Source organism: Anarrhichthys ocellatus, unplaced genomic scaffold (genome assembly GCF_004355925.1).
Source record: "Anarrhichthys ocellatus isolate YVR2014 unplaced genomic scaffold, GSC_Weel_1.0 scaffold11, whole genome shotgun sequence".
NCBI classification, from domain to species: domain Eukaryota; kingdom Metazoa; phylum Chordata; class Actinopteri; order Perciformes; family Anarhichadidae; genus Anarrhichthys; species Anarrhichthys ocellatus.
In genome coordinates, this window is record NW_022280041.1 from 6,382,345 (window position 1) to 6,404,209 (window position 21,865).

The window sequence follows — 21,865 nt, forward strand, 5'->3', positions numbered from 1 at the left end:
AATGCCTTACCCACTCTGGTGCCATCGGTAACCTGGCATCCCATGGTCTCAGTTAAAGGACGGACGTATGAGAGACTCAACAAATGTGAGCCTGCCACTTAACGCTACACTCACATTGAAAAGACATGAAGGCGTGAAAACAAGGACGTGACAATAAAACCGCATGTAGAAAGTTGAACTAAAGACTCTTTCTAACTGGGATCCGATTAATCAGTGTACAAATGAAGCAAGAAATTAAAGTCGGAGTCACATTAGAATTTGTGCAAATGTTTAATCATTTGTCTTGGCAGGACTCGGTGTAGATGGGATTCATTATTCTTTGCAACGGGCATGACAGTCATTTGAGCACAGTATAACAACGACGTCAAGCTCTCAAAGTAAACCAGAGTGCCGGTGAAGGGTAAAGTGAGGAAGTATTTACATTCTGATATAAGTGCCAAGCAATGCAAGCAGCATCAGGTTTGTAATCGTTAGGCCACTTACTACAGTCTCTCAATGTTGTACAGTACAGAAGAGAATGTAGCGATGAACTATTCTCTAGATTTAAATGTAGATATTCCTGAGTCAAGATAGCACATAAAACATTACATAACATTTTTAATTCGTCTGAGATAAGCAGTACAGACCATTTAACAGCGATACATTTTATAGATAACATATTATAGATATGTTGTATAATTTAATTACAATTCTAAATAACAGCGGGTGAGTGATTGATAAAGAAATGGGTTTTATGGGTGACGTATTCCTTTAACATTTCTTATCAAAGTCAATCATTAAAGTGCCTTTTAGAAAATCCCAACATGAGGTTGGAACTAACTGTGGATCAATGTGTTTGAAGACAAATATTCTTACATTAGTCGCTTGTTGATATTTATTGATTTATATAAATATCAGTGTAAGTGACCTAATATCTGACCTGATAACACCCACCTAAAACATCAGGGCAAGCTCCTCTTTTTTATTCAGTTTTACATTTCAAAATATGATCATATAAACAATAAAAAAATCTCAAACATAATGTCATTTGAAGTTCAATCCTGCGGTGTCCTAAATATTGTGCAAAGTATGCTGCTTTCAGAAGACCATTTGGTCCTCCACTTTGCTACGGTCAGCAATATACTTCAAAGTAAATCAAGCTGGCGTTGTCCCGATCAATATTTTGGGAGGACAGAATTATCCCTCCCAAAATCTTTGTTTACAGCCTGGTGGGGGCTGGATTTTTATACAACTCACCCGTTTAAATTATATTAAGGCTTAAAGTTAAACAAAATTATGGGCGGGGGCCGCTTTGAGTGACAGGTGGGTGCCGTACCGGTTCCCTATAGCTTGCCAACTTCTCTGCTGCATCACCTGACCCCGCCTCAGTTCTTCCGACGATCCACCTCTTTGCCCATTTTTTAGAGTTAGGCTGTGTCGTCACTGCCAAGATGGGGACAGCCTGAGCCTGTGCTTTACAACAGCACTTCAGAGACCTATGGGTGGGGGTACGGAGACTCCATCCATATTCTATACAGTCTATGGTGTTGACTTTGCAGAGACAGCATTAACTGAGAGAAAATCTGAGCTCCAGGAGAATAAATATTTGAAGGAAACACAGAATGCCTGAGAGAATGAAAGTTTTTTTGCAGTGTACACTCACTGTAACTCGAGATTTAGATGAGTTGTGTGTTGGAGATGGTTAGGCTAGGGTGATTATGGAAGACAACACAAACAATTACAGTAGATGTCATTGTTGACCAATACCAGTCAATAACAATGCTGCACAAGTGGTTTGAGCCCATCATTCTGCCCGTGGAAATGACACCAATTTAAGCTTGTTTAAAGTATATTGCCGGCCCCCTGTAATCGTAATGTGTGTAATGGGTGTTACGCAGTCTCTGCTTCTTGGTAGGTCTTCACAGACTTCATCGGCAGCTCATCTGAAGTGTCCACCGCGTTGTCATAGGCCTGAGAGTCCTCTTCCCCTTGCTGGTGCCTCGCAAAGTTCACAAAGACCTGGAATATCAACGAGGAGAAGAAGGTAAGTGGAGGCAAATGGAAGATAAAGAACTTAGAATACACACTGCTGAAGGGCCTGTGGACATTTCTCCACCCATCTGATTTTTGTGCCCCCCCCCCCACACCCTCTGCCTGGAAAACAAACAGAAATAGCAGCAGAGACAACGGGGAGCATGTGAATGAGTTGCCAGACAAGGGTTATGGAGCATCAAGTAAGCGTCTCGGCTCACACAGTGAATGTCAGTTCGACATCTTTGACCAGCTGAGAAAGAGAATAAAACAATCATTCTTCTCTCTGTGATACCCATTTAATGTCAGACGAAATCAATCCTATGGCGTTCATAAACAGCTGTGTGTGCTTCGTCGTGCCGTAAACACCGCTGTAGTCCTGGCTTTTTTATTCTCTTCGCATTAACTGTCTGTGGTGATAAAGCTACACAAAGATTTTGACTCCCACCGGAATAAAGCAGCAAAAAGGGTCGTAAAAAAATGATAACAGCATTGCTTTTTCCTTCAAATATGTTCAGTGGCTGTGTTAACGTAAAAGGATATGCGAATTAATAGATTGTATTTAAAATCTCAACGCAGGAACAAAAATCATCCAGACAAATTCAAAACAAATACTTTTTCACAGCTACAGAGCCAATAAATGAAATGGGACATAAAGCAAATACCTGTGAAAGAGCATAAATGAAGAGAAATAAACAATAGTGTCCTGTCAGGCTTTTGTTTTTGAGAGGCTCGGCTCATTGAGTCAGGGTAAGAGAGATCTATCCTGTCAGCCTTTGAAGCTTGTTTTTAATTAGCAAATTCATGTAATCGGTTCCCTTAAATTTTAATGTTGATGATAAAGAGAAAAAGTCTAAACTTAGAAAATTCTGTTTTCTGAACAAAGGAAGAGGTTTGCCGATTACTCTGATGTATTGCCGTTGTCACTTCTGTGTAATATCTCGTCTGTGGCTGCAAAAATGTGGACAAGAGGCATTTCTGTTGCTCTTGTAGGCTAAATGAATGTATTTACAGGAAGTCCTGCTCACAGCCTTGACTTTATGGTTCTAGTATTGTTACAGCTGAAAAGTTTAACTTTAAGTAAGTTTCTGTTTTTTTTCAATTTTATTTTATTCCATCCAGGATAACATAGTTGTTTCCTGGAAAACACTGCTCCAAAGTCACTCTTGGAAGCACCCCAGTGCAGACAGAGCCTTACAGACAGCTGAAGCATCCATTATCTGTAACCACTTATCCTATACATGGTCGAGGGGGGGGGGGCACATCCCAGCTAGCATAGGGCAAAGGCAGGGCACAGGGGGCTGACACATAGAGACAGACAACCGTTAAACTCCACACGGAAGAGCCGGGCCAATAGGTTCGAACCCGGAGCCCGCTTGCTGTGCGGCGATAGTGGTGCACAGTTGTGCCCCCCAGCTGAAGCCTGTTGGGAGTTAAAGGCCTTGCTCAAGGGCTGCTTGGTGGTAGTAACGAGCGGTGGCAAATTCCGCTCACTCACTATTCCGACCCAGTTTTTACTAAAGGGGACAGATTGTTTAAACTAGGGATTTCCTGGAAATCCACTTTGGTGCTTCCATTCAGAATCCGTAATGCACAGATTATGGTCCTTAGTTCACTGCAATGTAAAACAGGCTTTTGCCACTTCATGTACTGTACTTCCAAAATCTTTAGCGAAATACAGACAAATACAAATCCACTGAATTGGAATGTGGTACCTACATATGTAAAGCTTCTTGACCTCAAAGCTCGTGGAGCTGCTGGCTATAGTTGGTTGCATTAAAAGTAAAAACGGCAGCAGACTACCTTGTAATGGAGGAACAAGCTATGCCTGCAAAACGCCTGAGGCTAAAGTATGCCTGTGTGTGTGTGTGTGTGTGTGTGTGTGATGTGGGAACATCAGCAGTATGTATCAAGGTCACAGTTGTCAAGGCATCTTATCAGGGGAGAAGGAGTTAGAGGATAAGAATGACAGTAGCAACAAACACAGCCTCCACCCATCTCTCTCGGCCCCTGACCCTGCCACTGGCTGGTATTGGCTTGATGTGCTGAGGCATGCAAAGCATTTCACATTCATAGTCAAGGCTGTGTAGATTTGCAATAGAATTCCTAAGTACTGTTTGTATTTAAGTTTCTGTAAGAATCCTAATATGGTTGAAAAAAGTGCTTAAAAAAAAGTGCAACCACGGTTAATTCATTCCTTTGCCTTGTGTTGCGACTTTCCTCATAATGTCCACTTTCTGTATTTAGCCAACCGCTCATGACCTGAACGTCATGCACCAGTGCTGTTGAGTGGCATTTTCTTAATAACAGATGGACGCAGGCATTAATTACATTGCAGAGGGAACATTTGGCTGCTTATTTGATGCCTGTTGAGGCAGAACAGAGGAGGGGAAGGACGCAAATCACCCAATAAACCTCTCCTGTATATCAAAGGAGCTCTTGCCGAATGCAATATGGCTATTCCTACATACATGTCATCCACACATGTTCATGCTCTGCTGTTTAATACCACACCACCGGCTTGTGTTACACTTTGAGGGTCATAAAGGGTATAAGTGTTCCACTGGACCATTGTCCACACATGAAGCAGCAAATACTTCACAGTCCTACCACACGATCTGCTCCTAAAAGACAGTTTAGAAAGTCACATTTTCCGTTCAAATGCTCCATCTGCTCTGCACTGTCTTGGCCATCAGTGTTAATGCCTGAGCTGCAGGCTGTGTGGATCAATATTAATCGTAGTGCAAGTCTTGTGTTTTACTGTAGGTCAAGGCTCCTCTCTATAAATCACCAGCTGAGAGGTGACAGTCTGGGTCTCCACAGGTTCTCCAGTCCTCCCCCATGTGTTTTAATAACGTGACCTCCTGGTCGAAGTATGATTTATTGACTGCCTCTTATCTGGTAAATATTGACCAGTGCAGAAATGTGGGGCGAGTTGATGGAAAAGTTAAAAGCAAGAAATTGCACAAGGTTGGCGGCGGTAGTACGGCTGAACACCGATGATCTTTGAAGTAAAAGCAGAGTTCTGTTAAAAATCCTTACAAAGAAACCCACCTGACTGCAAACCGGGCGAAGTTAAAGCATTTAGCTTATCCAATAAATCCCTTCTTCATTTCTTAGTGGTAGGCTAATTACCCCCCAAAGGGCATGTTCTACTTTAATAATGCTACAAAAGATGGTTTTATATTGAATTCGGGGTTCTCCGCAAGGAGATCAAGTTGATAACGAAATGCTTAACATTCCTGGAATTCTTTATATCACATAATTTGATTTAATTACAACAGTGCCACACAGCGCAAATAATTGCACGGATGAATTTTGTTTTTTTAAATCAGAGGAGAGCCTCCCCCTCCCCCATGGTGGAGTGGACCAAGAACTGTCTGGACCCATCAGAGGTCATCTCCCACCTGGTCTTCTGCTGCCGAGCTAATGGCGGGCTTGCAAGGCCAGACACACTTGCCTCTTGAGTGGCTGATTGCATCAGTTCCCTGGGGCCATTTGGAAAAAACAAGGTGAAGCCAGTCCGTAACCAGCCAGGGTTCAGTTTATCTCACCAATCAGGGGGTCTAGATAGTGCACTTGGACTGGAATTTAAAAAAACAGGAAGTGGCTGCGGGAGCTTTTTATATTTAAAAAAAAGAGACCTCAGTCCAGATTCTTGATCAATACTGGGAGCTGGCGGCTGAACTAGCTTGGCTACACAAACTCAGTGTAGTCCTCATTGGTCAGTCTGACAGCCTAAATGGGAGAGGACAAAGCGTAGGCAATGATAGATTTTAAATCTTATCCTGAACTGAGCAGACGTGCATTAACTGAGAGCACTTAAAATGCTGCAGGCAGCGACACTTGCCCTAATGATGTGTTAAACTGAGCTGGCACTCCACAGAATTACAGCGGTACAATGAACGTGGCCACGGAGACTCTGCAGTCTAAATTTTTGCCCATGTCAGAAGTGAAATTTGGAGTCTAATTGAGCATCCCCTGCTACTGTACAAGCTGAAATCAGCAAAAAAACGATGTTCTTCTATCAAGAATAATACATTACAGTACATTTGGGGAAAGGGAAATGTGTCAACAACTCTTTGCTGTGAACAAAGCTTTGGAAATAATCAAGTGCACGGTTTGTTTTTGCTCCTTTTGTTCTTTTCATGTCCCCAATGCATAGTCACAATTGTGCAAAGCATGTGTACAAGCATGGACTCCGTGTGGGTAAAGCCTTATTAACATGTTGTGTAAATATATTGCTGCAGTTGCTGATGGTAGTGATGAAGATGGTCGATGAATAAATGTATCGCCGGCTTTGTATAGTACTAACAATGGAATGGAACTATGGATTACTGATCAAAGGAACAGTATATCATCTCTAGAAATGACATAGGTGAATTTGATGCAGAGAGAATGGAGACCTGGGGCATATTACCATCTTCATGCAATTTCTCCATAATAAGTAGACATGTATCTTATCTCAGCCTGTGTATTTATATGCTGTCTATCATCCTTTCACTTACATCGGTCAGTTGAGGAGAAATGTTGAGGTAGTATGTGGGTAGACTCCACATATCTAACTTAAAGCTGAGCCATTATCACTTGGGGGCCTTACCTGATCGAGTGTGGTCTGGGACACGGAGTAGTCCTCCACACCCAGCCTCTGCTGATGGCTGGTGAACTGGCTGAAGATGTTGGCCAAAGCTCCCGGTGTGTACGGGAAATGATACTGCAGCGTGTTGTGATGCTTCTCCTTCAGGACGCTGCCCAGGAAGGACTGCTGGACGAAGTCCTCAACTGGCTTCAATGCAGGAGGAGAGCCACCAACCCTCACAATCACAGTGTAGCCATCACCAAATCTAGAACAAGAAGCCACAGTTAGCCCTTATGAATCACTAGGGGGCGTTTTTGGCTTTTTGACATTATGAGCATTTAGGCTGTGCTTATGCATACTGCACATGGCATTCATTTAGGCAAGGGTGCCCTTTAAAGACACAAGAGCAAGACATCAGGTTAAGCTTTCTGTAACTGCGAACATACATGCCATGCCAGTGGCAAATTGCTCTCGGCTGGTTACCTAAATAATGAACTTTTCTCTCTTCTGTGATCACGGCATGGTGATGAATAATAAGGAGGCGCACTGAAAGGAAGAGACGAGACGGGACGGGAAGCAAAAAAAGACAACTAAATATAATTGCTCTCATATTCTCTGGATGGGGTGAGTTGGAGGAGTGGGTGAGCCACAAGCAGCTAGACTTCAACGGTACGTCGACGCTGCCAGGACATGGATCATTATTTCAACTTTGTCAAGTAATAAAAGGTTTCAACACAATCGTCTGTACCACATGTGAAAGAAAGCATCAATTTGAGTCAAGCAAAACAGCCAAAAGAGACAGAAATTGCTTTTAAGAGTGTACATCAGTGAAGACGCCTTTGCATGATTGAAAGAACTGATTCTAAAACATCTTTTTTTGGTCAGTTTAATTTAATAATGAATTAGGCACGGTAGCCACTTAGCTTCATCTGACAACCAATAAATTACTTGAGATCACTACACAGACAGATCTTGTTCTGGAGAATCCAGTCCCGCGAGCAAGGTAACTACATCCATAATTTTTTTTTGCCTCCTGGCGTTGTGGAGGGCCGACAATCTATGAAAACGCTGAAAAAAAAGAAAGAAAGCCAACCGTCGAAGGAATCTTTAACAAAAACTCCGACATCATTGGTAGTATATGATAAGTCATGCAGAGAGGATATAAAGGCTTGAACCGCCGCAGTTTTGAAAATGTGTCAACATGCTCTACCGGTAGAGCTTTACAACATGAACAACATTCACGGACATAAAATATTGTCACAGATGAAAATACACCACAGCTAAGCTCTAAAGCTAATTAGCATTCTGCATCTTCCCAGTTGTATGCAACGTCTGGTGAGTTCCAAATAAGACTCTATGCCTTGTTATTCTGTCGTTAGCACTCTCATGACCCATTGTTTTCTGCCTAATTAATTCCCTAATGTTGGATTTACTCATGGAAATGTCCATTGTGAGCGAGTACAGAGCAACAAGCAACAAGAGTCAGAGGCTCCCTTAGTGACAATTAGAGATATGGTTACTAAACTGCAGGCCCACACAATCCCTAAGGGAGTGAGAGTGGAAGTGAGGCTCTGTGCTGGTACTGAGAAGAACAATGAATGGACCCCATGGGAAGCAGAGTCCCTTTAGTTAAACACGACTGCTTGAAGTTGAAGAGGCACAGAGCAAAAATAGTGTAAGTTTGCATAAATTGTATATGGGAATGCTTATCTAATATTCACTTTCATTAAGAATGCATGAGTGTCTTTTTTAATGCTACTTTCAGAATCATGCCAAGGCACATTGACTGGCAGGTCTGAACCCTGCTTATCTGGAATTTCCTTGCGTTATGATTGGACGAGCCAGACTACATCTTGTACCCGCTGTCAGAGGTATTTTGACATAAATCTCGAGGCATTTGAACCAGTCAACCTGCTATATAATTATTATATAACCATGCTCAGTGACCTCTGCCTCCTGCCACACGGAGTCAGAAGATTTGCGGTTTGTTGGCATTGTGGTCTTACACCACAGCTAAGGAAATGTTCAAAACAGAAATAACATTGTTTAAATAGACACACATTTAGACATTTAGACAATGTGCAGCAATGACTTCTTCCCATTTCATGATGCAGCTGACCAAATGGCATGCTATCCACAACCACGTCGTGCATCCAGCCTACTATATAGGGAGGTTCTGAGAATTGCGCTTGCACTCTGATCTCATAAGGGGCGGCACACCACGGGTGATCAAAAGCATCCCCATGAACCTCGGAGACATATTATTTAGCACACATCATGTGGATAAAACTATGGGTGCCCTGCATGCACCAGCGTGTTAGCACTTCATTAAGCAGCTGCCCTTTAGACAGCCCTTCAACCGTTCCAAATTATAGTCCACAACTGACCTGAGCCCTGCTCTGCCTTTCTATGAAATACTGTTCTTTTGCGGGGCGTTCATTGTGTACTTAGAGCTTCATCATCTCAAAGTGCAAATGGAAAAGGATGATTATTATCAGAGAGGCAGGGGTCTCTGCAACTCTGGTATTATAGCACAAAACAAATTACACCATCGTAGCACTGCTTTGTCCTTCTTTAGGAAGCTCAGTATTTGTTAATGAAATATGCTCATTTGCCATTTATAGTGGGGAAAAAATTGCAAATCTTTCTTGGCACAGTCCAAAAGACTGTAATTTAGAATTGTTCTTTGAATAAATCTCCTATTAAAATATTGTACATTTTGAGCCCAAATTGGCTTTGTGAGGTACAGAGTAGTCCTGTGTGAAGTTGAGAGTCCTGTAAGTGGAACAAGTCAAATCATTTTAGTGCATGCTGTCAAACCAAAAAATAAAAAAATCATTGTGTGCAAAAATATCTTTGTGCTCTTTATGCTAAATGAAAATCTTAGACCATCTTACATAAGCTGATAGAGCTGTGGACATGAAACACTCAGGCATTAGCGTCTCGCTATCACAGCATTCATTCATAATAAAACCACTGCAACGTCTGTGCTTTACACCATTCAATCAACAGCAATGGGTAAATGGGACAGGATTGTGAATAACTGGGCTACAAACAAAATAAAAAATAATACAGATGACTATTTTCAATCATGCACGGCTGCTTCCACTATGTCAACTCTTATCACCGTGGCTGGACTGTCACAAAACGACAGTATGTCACAACTTGCTTGTCGGCTTTGATTTGCACTCACAGCACCATATTCCATGAAGGTAAATGCTTATCCAGGACACAGCCACATCATTTCTGATGATTTTTTATAAGACTCTCCACAGTCTGTAATCAGACACCACCACCAAACACATCGAAGCCACCCTCACACATCAAGCTTAATTCATCATCCAATCAAGACTATGACCATAATCCTCTTGTGTTTATTATAGCTGCCGGCTCAGGAAATGTGCTTTGTCCAAGGACTGCCAAGCCCAGCCAAGATGCAAAAACATATTTTTTGCAAAAAAAATCCAATAAGGCCAGGATGCATTGTGGCTAAAGGGTTAGCGTTATGGTTTGGGGTGTACGTGAGTAATGAAATGCTGCTCCTCGGTGAAAGTAAAAAGAGCTGATCAATTAGCTTTTCCCTCAGTCTTTCTTCACGCCTACCTTATTTTTATGCCTACCTTTCTTCTCCGTCTGCAGCTACACAAGGGGCGTCAGGCAGCACTTTGGAGGAAATCTCTTTCTTTTTATATTCATCATTTTTACTCTGCCTCTGTATTCAAAACAAAACAAGATCTTTCATCTGATACGCTGCCTGTCTTTACTCTCCTCAAATAAACTCTGCCGGTGTGAGGAAAGTTCGGCGTAGATATCTTTAAAAAACAGCGCAGCAAGCTTGAAACAATTAATAAGCTTTTAGCTGGCGACTGGTTTGATTTGAAAGCTAAAAGCAAGATATTTGCAATTTGAGGTTGAATATAGCGAAGAGGAAGTAATGAATGGATTGTGTCATTGCTGCACCACGTTGTCATAACTAATCCCTTCATATTGTTTTACATTAGGTACATGATACAGCAGCTCAACACAGCATGGCAGAGACACTGTAATAGCTGCGCTGCAGTTCTCTCCTTCATTTTCATTATTCTGCCTCAACCCTCTCCTCCACCCCTGGTCTTCTGGAAAGTCGTTCTTCCATGTAATTTAAAACAAACAACAGCCAGACACAGATAAGGGCATGACGGCAGCAGAAAATAATTCTGCTGCCGTCCTTCATCTAGCGGAGTCGAGAAAGGTCACCCTCGCCACTTGCCAAACCTTGTATTTGTGTCTGCAGGGGGGAGGGCGGAAGTGGGGCAAGAGGTCACAGCGGGGCTTTGGGTGTTCTGATGCTTTGATCAGGCAGGAAGTCATCCAAAAAAAAAACTCCCTTAGTTCCTGGAGGGGGAGCTAACAGAGGCTCCGCAGGAAGTATGAGGAGAGTTGGGTGGATGAGTTATCTTTGTCCAATCAGAGAATTGTTATTATAGCGTTGATTCATCTAAAATGAACGTGTGGAAACTAATGACGGTCATGTGCTTGCTAACTGGGAGCCTATGACGATGTAATAAGCTGGAGTTTTCAGTGCAAGTTATCATTGTGGTTGGAATGTGTGCTTTAAATCAGGGCCTTCGAGTAATCATGAGGTGAGAAGTGACTTAGAATGTAACTTCATTCATTAATTGACTTTGACCTTGGATAGTAGTTTTGCAGAAGTAGCCGTAGTAGTGGTTAGAGGCAGTCGACAGCTTCAGATAAAAGGTAGATTGGACCTGGAGTGAAGATTATTGTGTTGAAATGAAACTGTTAAAGCTGTCCTTCCTGGTAGTTTTCAGAGGTGACAGTCTGCTTTTATCTTCAAGACAAATTTATGTATTTGTATATTGTGTTTTAAAAAGTAATTTCACAGGAAGGCCATCATCTGCCCTGTGCAATTACTAATACAGGATTTTCAAACATGCATAAGTCACCCAATATAAATCATCCATGTAGCAATGTATGCAAGCTTGCCTTGTAAGCACAAACATCAGCTATGATGAAACTGATGCGAATACAAGAACTATTCTCACCAGGTATCAAGGATATTATATATATATATATATATATATATATATATATATACTCTCAGATATGTACAGTACATATACAGTATACAGTGCACCATCTGTGTATGTCAATGTTCTAGCAGTCTTAATTACACCTACTTTGCTGATGCGTCATAAACCGTAAAGAGTATTATTTTGTCATCCATCTCCGCCGGTGACACACACTTAAAAGCCATAAACTATTTAGTTAATGGCAAACCTGCAGAGCTGATGCAGAGTGAGTGGGAAGGAGTTTATTCGACAACTCAATGTCAACTTCAGGGGATTGATCCAAACTTTTAGACACCACTCTTGTAAAAAAAACTCTCCAGTGCCCACACCGCATTACCTTAATGCACTTAAGCCACTTTTACCCTCCACTTTTATATCATGACGTGCTTTAAGGAAGGAGGAAATAAGACTCCAAGCTGTGGTGCGTGCTTACTCCAGGTACTTTATGAAGAGGGGATATGAATGATATCAATCAGGGAAAAATACGGCATCGGCTAGCGGGTGTCCTTTCTAACTGACAAGATTATAGGGGATCTTTGAAGCTGCTTTTATTGGTTCCTCCACTTCATTTGGGTTTACTTAACACCTGGGAGCTTTCATACCAGCACGCTGCTGTACTAAAGCACTATTTACAGCCTCTCACACATTTCTTTTACTTATTTATTTCCCCCCCTTCTCTGTCAGCCTTTCATAAATTCCTAGAAGTGTGACTGAGTTGAGGGATGGAGGAGGATGTTGAGGAATGGAGGAGGGTGTTTTTAACAGCCATGGAGGACGACAATGAAGGGGCTTTTTAAAATGGCCGCCCTGATGTTCAGAATTCACCGCCCCAAACCAATTCTTCAGCCCCTCTCACACGCTGACCACCTCTTCAGCAGTTTAAATGGACTATTTGGGCTCATTTGGGGGTGTGATTGATATGCAGAGGCGGGGTTGTTAAAGTAGCAGAAGGGCATCTCAGTGATAAAGACAGGGTCACCACTGAACTAAAGGGGGCAGCACTAACAAGCACTTGGATGGCTGGGTTGGAAGCCTTGCCACCTGAGAGTAGCAGAGGGAGGAATAAATAAGGGTAATATGGTGAGAGGTTTTTGAAGGAGAGGAGGCGATCAGGGGAGTGAGGGCTGCGAATGTGGGAGAGTGAGCAATAGGGGGTCAAAATGTGAGAGCTTCCCCCGCGGTGAGATTCTGCACTCCTTTCAGGGGCCTGTGATGAAAAAGAGATGGAGACGTTGGGGGCAGGGGGAAGAAGCGGCACCCCCCCCCCCCCGCCTCGCAGGTCAACCGCTCACGGCGTGTGACGATGGCGTACACCACCTGCCTCCATCGGCGTGCTTCCCCTCTCTACTTCAACCCCGCTGTTGGATGGAACTCTTCCCATCTGCAAGCTGGCAACAGCTTGTGCATTTGTGAGAAGCAGCCCTCACATCTCACATCATGGAGTCAGATATGAGGACAAACACAAAATTTTACCCTGCAAAGCTGGATTGATGAGGCTCACAACGACTTAAATGATGGTGGATCACACGCTAAACCAGTTGTGTGTGTGTGTGTGTGTGTGTGATGGAGGGGCAACATGGCAGCACAAACATGTGGCGGGATAGTGACGAGAAAAGAAAACAAACGGAAGACGGCCCTTAATTGCCTTTTCAGTCATTAACAGGGTCCCACACCTCATGAAACATTAATTACACCAAGCGCTGAGGAGATAGGGACGCTTAATTAGAAATTATTCACTGCGTGGCAAGAACTGAGCGATAGCATTTCAGCAGCATGCAAATTGTCCGCGTGAGATCTAAAATAAGCACGGCAAAATCTGTGTAGACGTCATGCTTATCTGGCTTCCTCTCACTGTCTTATGAAGTGCGATTCCCTTTTACCCGATAGCATGTCAAGTGAAGTAGGACATGTATAAACCTAATGTTCTCCTCCCCCCCCCCTCGCTCCAATGGCTCTTACCTATCCCATACCTCCTGCGTGGTTCGTAAATTATTCACACCACCCTGCTCTTCCCCCTACAGACAGGATGTAATTGACACAGTGGATCTGTCAATTACCCTAACATCTGGGATGGACTGATTGGTATATCGCTCTCCCACTTTAGCCCGTCGTCTCTCAAATGTCCCTCCTTCTCACTCTTTTTTAGCCCCATCCACAAATCTACCTCTTCTCTTTCCAAAGTGAGAGAGTGGTCAGTGATATGACGTTAATGCTTTTGATGTGAAACACCCTTGACACTGTTGTCCCACCCCTCCTTGTTGTTCCAGGCATTTCCCTTAATCCCCGGCACAATTTTAAGAATGGTCTGCTCCTCCCCTCATCCCAGGTGTATTGATCTTTCTCTCCACCCAACGATTGCCACCACATCTTCCTGTTGTGTGTGTGAAATGTCCTTCCTCTTACAAGATCGCACAATGGAGTGGTAATAATGTCACCAGACTGTACCTAAGGTAATGGATCGGTCTCGCTGCTACATGCAGGGCTTGGGACATAAGTGCTGGCCTTGGGAAATGTCAGATGAATATCAGAGAGGAGGACCGAGTGCCGCGAGTTAGGGGCAGCGAATATCTGTTATGGAAACGTAACAACACCCATTAAGAGACATGCACAAAGCCTATTAAGGATGTGCATAATGACAGGGATGGTGGAAATAGATTTTATGGGTCTGTAGAGGAACACATGTGAAATTGAGATAATGGTGAAAGACTTGGGACACTAACCTGAGGCCCACAGACCTGCCTGTCTGCCTCACATATGGATCTTTTCATGTAAAATCAATGCAATCATGTTGATAAGTCTCTGCGAAAAGTGGACCAAAATATATGGGCATACAGAATATGTGGGATTATTCAGATGAAGCTTCATGGGAAGTATAATAATGGATAATAACCGCCTCATGAAACTTTACAATCACAAACTACATATCTAGGGCATTAAGAGGGTGTATGTCTTTTCTAGGTATATTGACAATAAGGAGATTTCTAAGCAATTTCCAGAACAGAAGTGCACACCATAAAATTAATCTTCAGGTTCCCAACATTCAGATGATGTACATCACTTCTATGTGGCATATACCTCCCCCTAAAGATCCCCTGTCTCCTCCTAAATGGTAAATAGGGATGGCATAGAAGAGGTTAATCCGTACAAAACCAAAGTGTAAAAACATGCCAGGCAAGCAGTTTTCAGTCCTTATTCAAAGATATTTGTTTCTGCTTGGCAAGAAAGAAAATGTGTATATATTAAAAATGTTGAAGTATTCCTTTAATAACGATGACATTGTGAAGTTTCCGCGAAACTGCAAAACTTTTTGATACATTCTTTGTGTATCTCCCACAGAGTCCTTCTCAGCTGCAGTAATAAATGATGAAAGAAGAAAATGCATTATTTCCTTTCTCTTCCACGAAAAACCTGGGTCATTTTCTTTTTATTACTAATATACATGGCCTTACATACAGTATAAACAGAACGCCTCAGTCTGACACAGGGATTTCTTTCATCTCAATTCAATGTGCTTTAAAGATTTTTTTTTAATCTTTTTATTCTGCTTTGTCACAAACCCAGTCGTAAAAGAAGGACACTTACCTGCTCTTCAGATGCTGGATGCTTCCGAGGCATTTGAAGCGACCGTTGACCATGATGGCCATGCGTGTGCACAGTGCTTCACACTCCTCCATACTATTGAAAGAAAAGGGGTGTTATTATTGAGAAGCAGCAAGAATATGAGATGCTGGAGTCTCCTGCTTACCAGATGAAACTGGTCTTCTTAGTTTCATCGATTTCTGTAATATCTGTCCTCATTCAAGCTCTAAAATGTTATACATTTAAGGCTAGAACATTTATCGCAATTTTAGACATCGCACATTATTTTGCTGAAAAATATCTCTACTGATTCACTGAGACCCTTTCTTCTAATTTACAGTTGAAGTTTGGATTAGAGCATTTTTACACGTCTACTTTGACACCTTAAATGGACGACAAATTTAGTAATTAGAGGGATAGGAAGGGACCATCTGTAGTTCTTATTATCTCTTTTTTTTGTCTTTCGGCTATGGGCTGGAGCCATTTGTAGTTGAGGCAAAACCTGTGAAGCCTTTCTGAAGAATGGTCCAATTAGGATTGTGACTCTGTAAAACCTGGTGAATCTGCCACTTAACAAAACACAACCACCTGGTCATGCCATGGACGATTGGATGCGGCTCAGCCACATTGCCTTGGAGGACAACAAATGCTTTCATTTCTCCATGAAGGGAAAACATGAAATAAAACAAATAAACAACAGCAGAGATTATTCAGATGCACACTGCTGGGGGCACAAATGATTTAAAAACCTAGGCTAATTGGGAAATAGTAAAATGAATAGGCATGTTAATTGTTAAATCTTCCATATCGACTAGGGCCATCAAGTTTTAAGTTCCTTAAAAATGTCGGCATTTCATCTTTTTCTCCTCACTCTAAACCGTGCCAGAAACTGGCCAACACAGTGCAAGAAAATATTGGGACTAACTTTGCTCCAGGAAGTCTTGGATAATGAAAAGACTCCAGCAAGGATATTGACAGATTCTCTATTTAATAAGGGGGAAAAAAGCTCCAGTCAGTCAATATGCCCTGATGCTTCATGAAAGCTTTATAGCAGCTTTATATGTTTCTGGCAGGCAACACTAACTGCCACACAGAAAACAACTAAAGTCTAACTTAATCAATTTCTAACTACAATATTTGCAGCTCAGGTTCATTTTACGGTTCGGTTGCTCTGCTATCCCTGGTGAAGAATCGAAATATTTTCCTTTTTATGTTTTGTGGGTGAACCAGTAGATGAAGAGTGACGTTGCACCTGTGTGATGTGAGAATGACTGATCGTCCCTCTCTGATGACGCTTAGGAGGCAGTCCCACAGGAAGCGCCGAGCTTTGGGGTCCATCCCAGTTGTTGGTTCATCCTGTAATGAATGTAAACTCTTTACTTTAACAGATGGTTTTTTAAAATGTGCGTGTTTGAACAGACACAAAGACGGGAAAGGAAACACCTGAACAGATGCGTGGAGGCATCTCAACCCAGCTGAAAAATAATGGATTTTTAGACTGACGTGTAAGACAGTGCTCTCCAACACCATCAACAAAACATCAAAGGGGGAAACTTTTGAAGAAGAATTGTGTTCAATTTGTCCAATGTCAGCCAAGGTGCATTGAAGCTGTTCTGGCAGCTCGTTCTGACCTGAGACATTAATAAGACACTTGCTTTGTCACTCGTATGTGCGTGTTTACATACACATAAGAGATAGAAGTGTGATGAAAAATACACATATAAATCCACACATATGGTAAAGTCTGGGAGAATTCTGAGTCTACCCGTGTACACATAATGGACACACACACACACACACACACACACACACACACACACACACAGAGTCTCAGTGACTTGCTGTTTCTTTTTCCTCAGGGCTAGTCTGTCCATGCATGATTAGAGAGTGACAGTACTCAGTCCATTGGCTGGTTTCGTTCCAGGCCTGGTTCTCTGTCACTAGCAGAATCCTACAAATCCCATGGGGTATTTCCATCACCGTGCCCAATGTGTCCCTGTGCAAACCCTACGTGGCACAGCCTCAAGGCCGCCTCGACTCCCTGGGCTAGCACACAATACTGAAACTGACACAGACAACACATTATCCCACCGCCTCAAAGTGAAGGCTAGCCTGGCTCAGGTGAGTAAATACGTAGGTTTGGAATCGTGCAGCCCGATGGGCTAGCACTGAGCCAAAAAGGAGACATGGTTGGAAAGATTATTCTGTAAATGTAATTCATTATGGATTACTCATTACCTGACTAAAATTGTTATTAGCAGCATAATCTGATGGGTTACTTTGAATCACGCAAAGTAAAGCATTTATTACAGTTTACAGGTAGCAAATCCAACAGCAATAATAAGACATATTGCAAGATATCTGTGCGCATGAAATAATATTAAAATCTATTGGATTGGGACAAGGGATAACAAGTAGAAATTGCAAAAACCCTTGATGGAAATGTGTACTTTGATTACAGGAAACCCCCCTGGAGAGATTTAAGGTCAGTACGTTTCTCCCTCATAACTACACAGACATAACTTCCTAATGCACATTAAAGCTGCTTAATCGAAGGCATGTGACGCAGTGTATTCTGAGTCACGCCTTATTTAATCTTCCATCAGTGAGAAAAGGCTTCTGCTCTCACTTTAAAGTCCTGATGAATTGGAATGTAATACGTGCAAATACTGTTCAGTGTGCTCTGCGTTTTTTAATTGGTTCTCTCTTGAAAAGAAATAATTAAAAGATGACCAGTGAGTGACCCCTGAAAAGTACACCCCCCCCCCCCCCCCCCCCACACAAGTAATATACTTGTAATCCTTGGGGATATTCAGTAAGGAGTTACCAGATTGATCCAAAACTTGTTTTTTAGCTACTCATTTCTAAAAGCATAGATTATCCCGAATTCCTGTTCTTCATCATCTCCTTACTGCGAGTCCAGTCTTTGTGTGCTTGTTAAGAGAAACATTGATCTTCTCTAATCCACAACATCTGCACAGCATCAATATTAATTTAAAGTATTACACTTTTAAGTCTCAATAAAACAGCTGAGTATCACATTTTTTTTACCATGTACAACGCTTCAATAAAGATGTATCTCACCAGGAAGATGACTTGAGGACAACCGATCAGGGCTATCGCTGTAGACAGTTTGCGTTTGTTCCCACCACTGTAGGTTCCTGCCGACTTGTTGGAATATTTGACCAGCCCCAATTTCTGGATCCCCCACTCGGCCACCTTTTTAAGAGAGAAATCAGAATGATCAAACCTATTGTGGTGTCTGGAAGAGTGTTCACATACAGAAACAGACGTTTCTCTTTACTGATCATACAAATGTGGCCACACAAGGGCTGAATTTGGATCGAGAAAAAAATCCCATCACAATGGGCCACAGTCAAATGAAGAGTTATGCTCGCAGTGCAGAATTAGGTCCCTTTTGCAGTGCAGCTTTACGAGATCAAAGCCCTGGCGCCGGGTCTGAGGCCTATGGCCGCCGCCAGCCTATTCCTCTTTTGATCTTCTTGTTGTAGAGGAGGGCGGTGCGAAAAGAGTGCAGAGAGGCCGCATAGGGCCGGCCACACCACTGGGCATGGTGAATAATGTAGAGCCATAACCCACAGCTGCTGCTTTTCCACCACCGGCCATTTTTCATTATGTATGGCTTCTCCCATTGAGGTTTTCTATCACTTCGACATCAGCTCGCCCTACATGTATTTTAATGGTAAAAATAGAACAAAAAACATTCTGGAAGCAAATAAACATGTATTAAAAGTAGCAGACCGTCTGTATATATTTTCTTTCTGAAATATGTACGATTCTATATTTGCTAATTATTTTAAAAACATAGGGCTTCACCGCCCCAGCCATTAGTAGAACAATGCCTTACACCGTTTCAAATGTGACAGGACTAGAGGTGTGACAGGATGTAATGGTTACCATGGTGACCTCTTTTTCTGGTACCCCTCGTAACCTGGCGTAAAACTCAAGATGCTCTCGTCCAGTCAGCAGTTCATCAATAGCGTCAAACTGGGGACAATAGCCCATGTGCTGGTGCACGTCCCTCATTTCTGTTCGTATGCTGGGGAAGAGAATATAATTAGAGATTTGACAATGGATGTCGTTAATGTTTGAGATCACAGATCCAACGGTTGTATCATAGTGAGAAGGCCAAAAAGCATACATGTCATCTATGTTGCCTATTTAATTTCAAAGAGAACTGAGATTAAAATTGATTTGCTTGCCGAGTGTGTTTTACCGAGCAAAAGAGTGGTTCATTTTACATTCTGTTATCGATCTGTCTACTTGTGGTCTCAAGTCAGCGTCCCAAAAGCAAAAAAGCAAACTAACTAAAAACTACTAACAAACAAACCAAAAACCTAGAGACCATCTTGCTATGGGATCAAACTAGCCTCAACGCCAAATCAGGCAAACAAAAACAGCTGTTTGGCTAAAAGCATAGCAGCTAAATTTGACATCATTTCGTTTTGAAAGCTATGGCTTCATAATTTGGATTTGAACATATGAACGTAGAAGAAAAACAATAATGGTAAATGTGGCTGAGAGGCCACTGAACACACACAGCAACACCCATTGAAAAAGTGTTAAAATGTATTCAACACAATCACAACCGAGGTAGTCCACTGCTGCCATCGGCTTGTTTTCTATAACCAGAGACTGCCAATGTTATACCGGCAAGCTTTTGTCTTTTGCATTCTACAGACAGTAACACACCAGGTGGTGAGGAGATGGAGAGTAACTATTCCTTGTGATAAGAGAAACAGTTGTCAGGAGAGAAAGAACTTCCATTGAAAAGATGCTGCTTCTTCTCTTCTGCCGATCATTTTTCGTGAGAGCTGAAAACAGAAGAGTGGGCGTACTCACATCTGGTTTTTAAACTCTTTTCAGTTTTTGTTTCCCCTAAAGATCTCTGGATGTTTCTTTGATCCCCGTTACCCACATTCATCAACGTTGTTGTTAGGCCTTGCTTTATTCAGCTCTCTTTCTTTGTTGAACACAAAGTCAATTACCAGATGTATAAATGAACAACTAGCAACCGTTGTGATGCAAAACCAACCGCAGCCTACACACAATGCATGCTCGGATGTGCAGCCTTAGAGATGCAGGCCGAGGCAAAGAAAACACCGTTGTTTCTTCCTAAAAATAAGGAAGAGCAAGCCTCCCTTCGCTCAAGTGCTTGACTCTCATATTGCTGGTGTCAAGGTGCTTTTTTTTTTTTTGGCATGTACAAAGATTTCTTATGACTGACTCTGTGAGGCAGAGACAAAAACACAGCAAGGTAGAGGGCGAGGACGTGAAAAGGAATGAAATATGTGCAAGAGGCAGAACGAAAGCGAGAGCAGAATTTTCAGCATTTCTGAGAATATCGCAGTGAGATGACATGAGAGAACCAAAGTTGAAAAGGCAGAGATGGCAAAATGTATAAAAGATATCAAAACTAGCAAGAAAAAAAACAAGGAGCAAGAATGAGAGAGAGAGAGAGAGAGAGAGAGAGGGAGAAATGGTGTGGAGCTATGAAAAAAACATCCACCTCCGTTCGATCCCCATATGAGCAGCCATCTTGGGTGGCTAATTATGATGAGTTACTCGGTGCGCTAGTGGGAGTTAGCGCCTCACCTGTATCCATTTAGGAAGGCCTCTCCACTGGAGACTGGGATGTCTCCCGTCAGCATCTTGAACGTGGTGGTTTTCCCAGCCCCGTTGATTCCCAGCAAGCCGAAACACTGACGGAGACAATGACGAGACTTCACGCGGTGTTTTGTAGATACAAGCCTCATTAGAAAACAAACAGCAGACAATGGTGCCGGATGACATTTCAAATACTCTGTATGGAGATGAGTTTTCTTTTGAATAAACACTGCCCATTAACACCTTTAATGAAGTGTATCTATGTACTGCCAATATGTGTTCACAACATACAGAATAATTGAAACTACAATTTATAGAGTATGAACGACTGGTTCAATGTTTAGCAAAAATAACAAATTGATGTCCTGATTTCTGTACATAAACTAAATCAACATGGCAGGCACACAGGAATTAATACTGTAAAAAAAAAAAACAGCCCACCCACAACTTCCTGCCTCTGTAAATTTCGACAACAAACACTATTATCCCGCTCTATCTTTTGTCCCTGATACTGCTGATTTTGACTTCCCCCTGGAGGGAATGCGGCAGGAAGTTGTCTCTATGCAGCCCCGCGGTCATGTGACCCGCCTTAGGTGCTCTAGCTCCGGCATCAATATTTGATTTCTGTCATTCATTGATCCCTGCTTGTTTGTGACCTGTGCCTGTGAATGCATATAGCTGAGGACTAAGCTTGATGTAAATAATGCATGGAAATGCAGTGTGTGATCAGTAGAGCCCTGTGAATCACAATACTCCACTGGCATTTACATTGGGCTTTGAGTAAACAGTTGGCCGGGAGGATTGATACCGCTGGAAAGTCCAACGAGCACGACCGCCTGTCAGCATTTGAGATTATGTTTAAATGAAGCTTCCAGCGGTGCAGTGTATGGGTATGTGTAATGTATAACATGTCGTAATGAGTAAGGATGCTTTACATTGACAGTACATCAATTTCACAGAAAGGTTCTGAAGTCAAAAACTGTGTAAAAGTTTACTT

The 21,865-nt window shown here is 42.3% G+C and overlaps 1 protein-coding gene across 2 annotated transcripts in view; it reads right to left on the reverse strand.

The window, feature by feature from the left end:
• Positions 1–251: 251 nt before the first annotated feature.
• The window catches only part of LOC116385695 (phospholipid-transporting ATPase ABCA1), a 124,099-nt gene continuing 102,485 nt past the window's right edge, over positions 252–21,865 (reverse strand). For both annotated transcript variants that reach the window (XM_031851374.1, XM_031851373.1), the window contains exons 44-50: positions 20,857–20,963; positions 19,159–19,300; positions 18,325–18,459; positions 16,493–16,596; positions 15,244–15,336; positions 6,611–6,854; positions 252–1,998 (exon numbers count right to left, since the gene is read on the reverse strand). In XM_031851374.1, the coding sequence (XP_031707234.1) occupies positions 1,870–1,998; positions 6,611–6,854; positions 15,244–15,336; positions 16,493–16,596; positions 18,325–18,459; positions 19,159–19,300; positions 20,857–20,963 (954 nt within the window). In that variant the 3' untranslated portion in view covers positions 252–1,869. The remainder of the gene's footprint in view (positions 1,999–6,610; positions 6,855–15,243; positions 15,337–16,492; positions 16,597–18,324; positions 18,460–19,158; positions 19,301–20,856; positions 20,964–21,865) is intronic.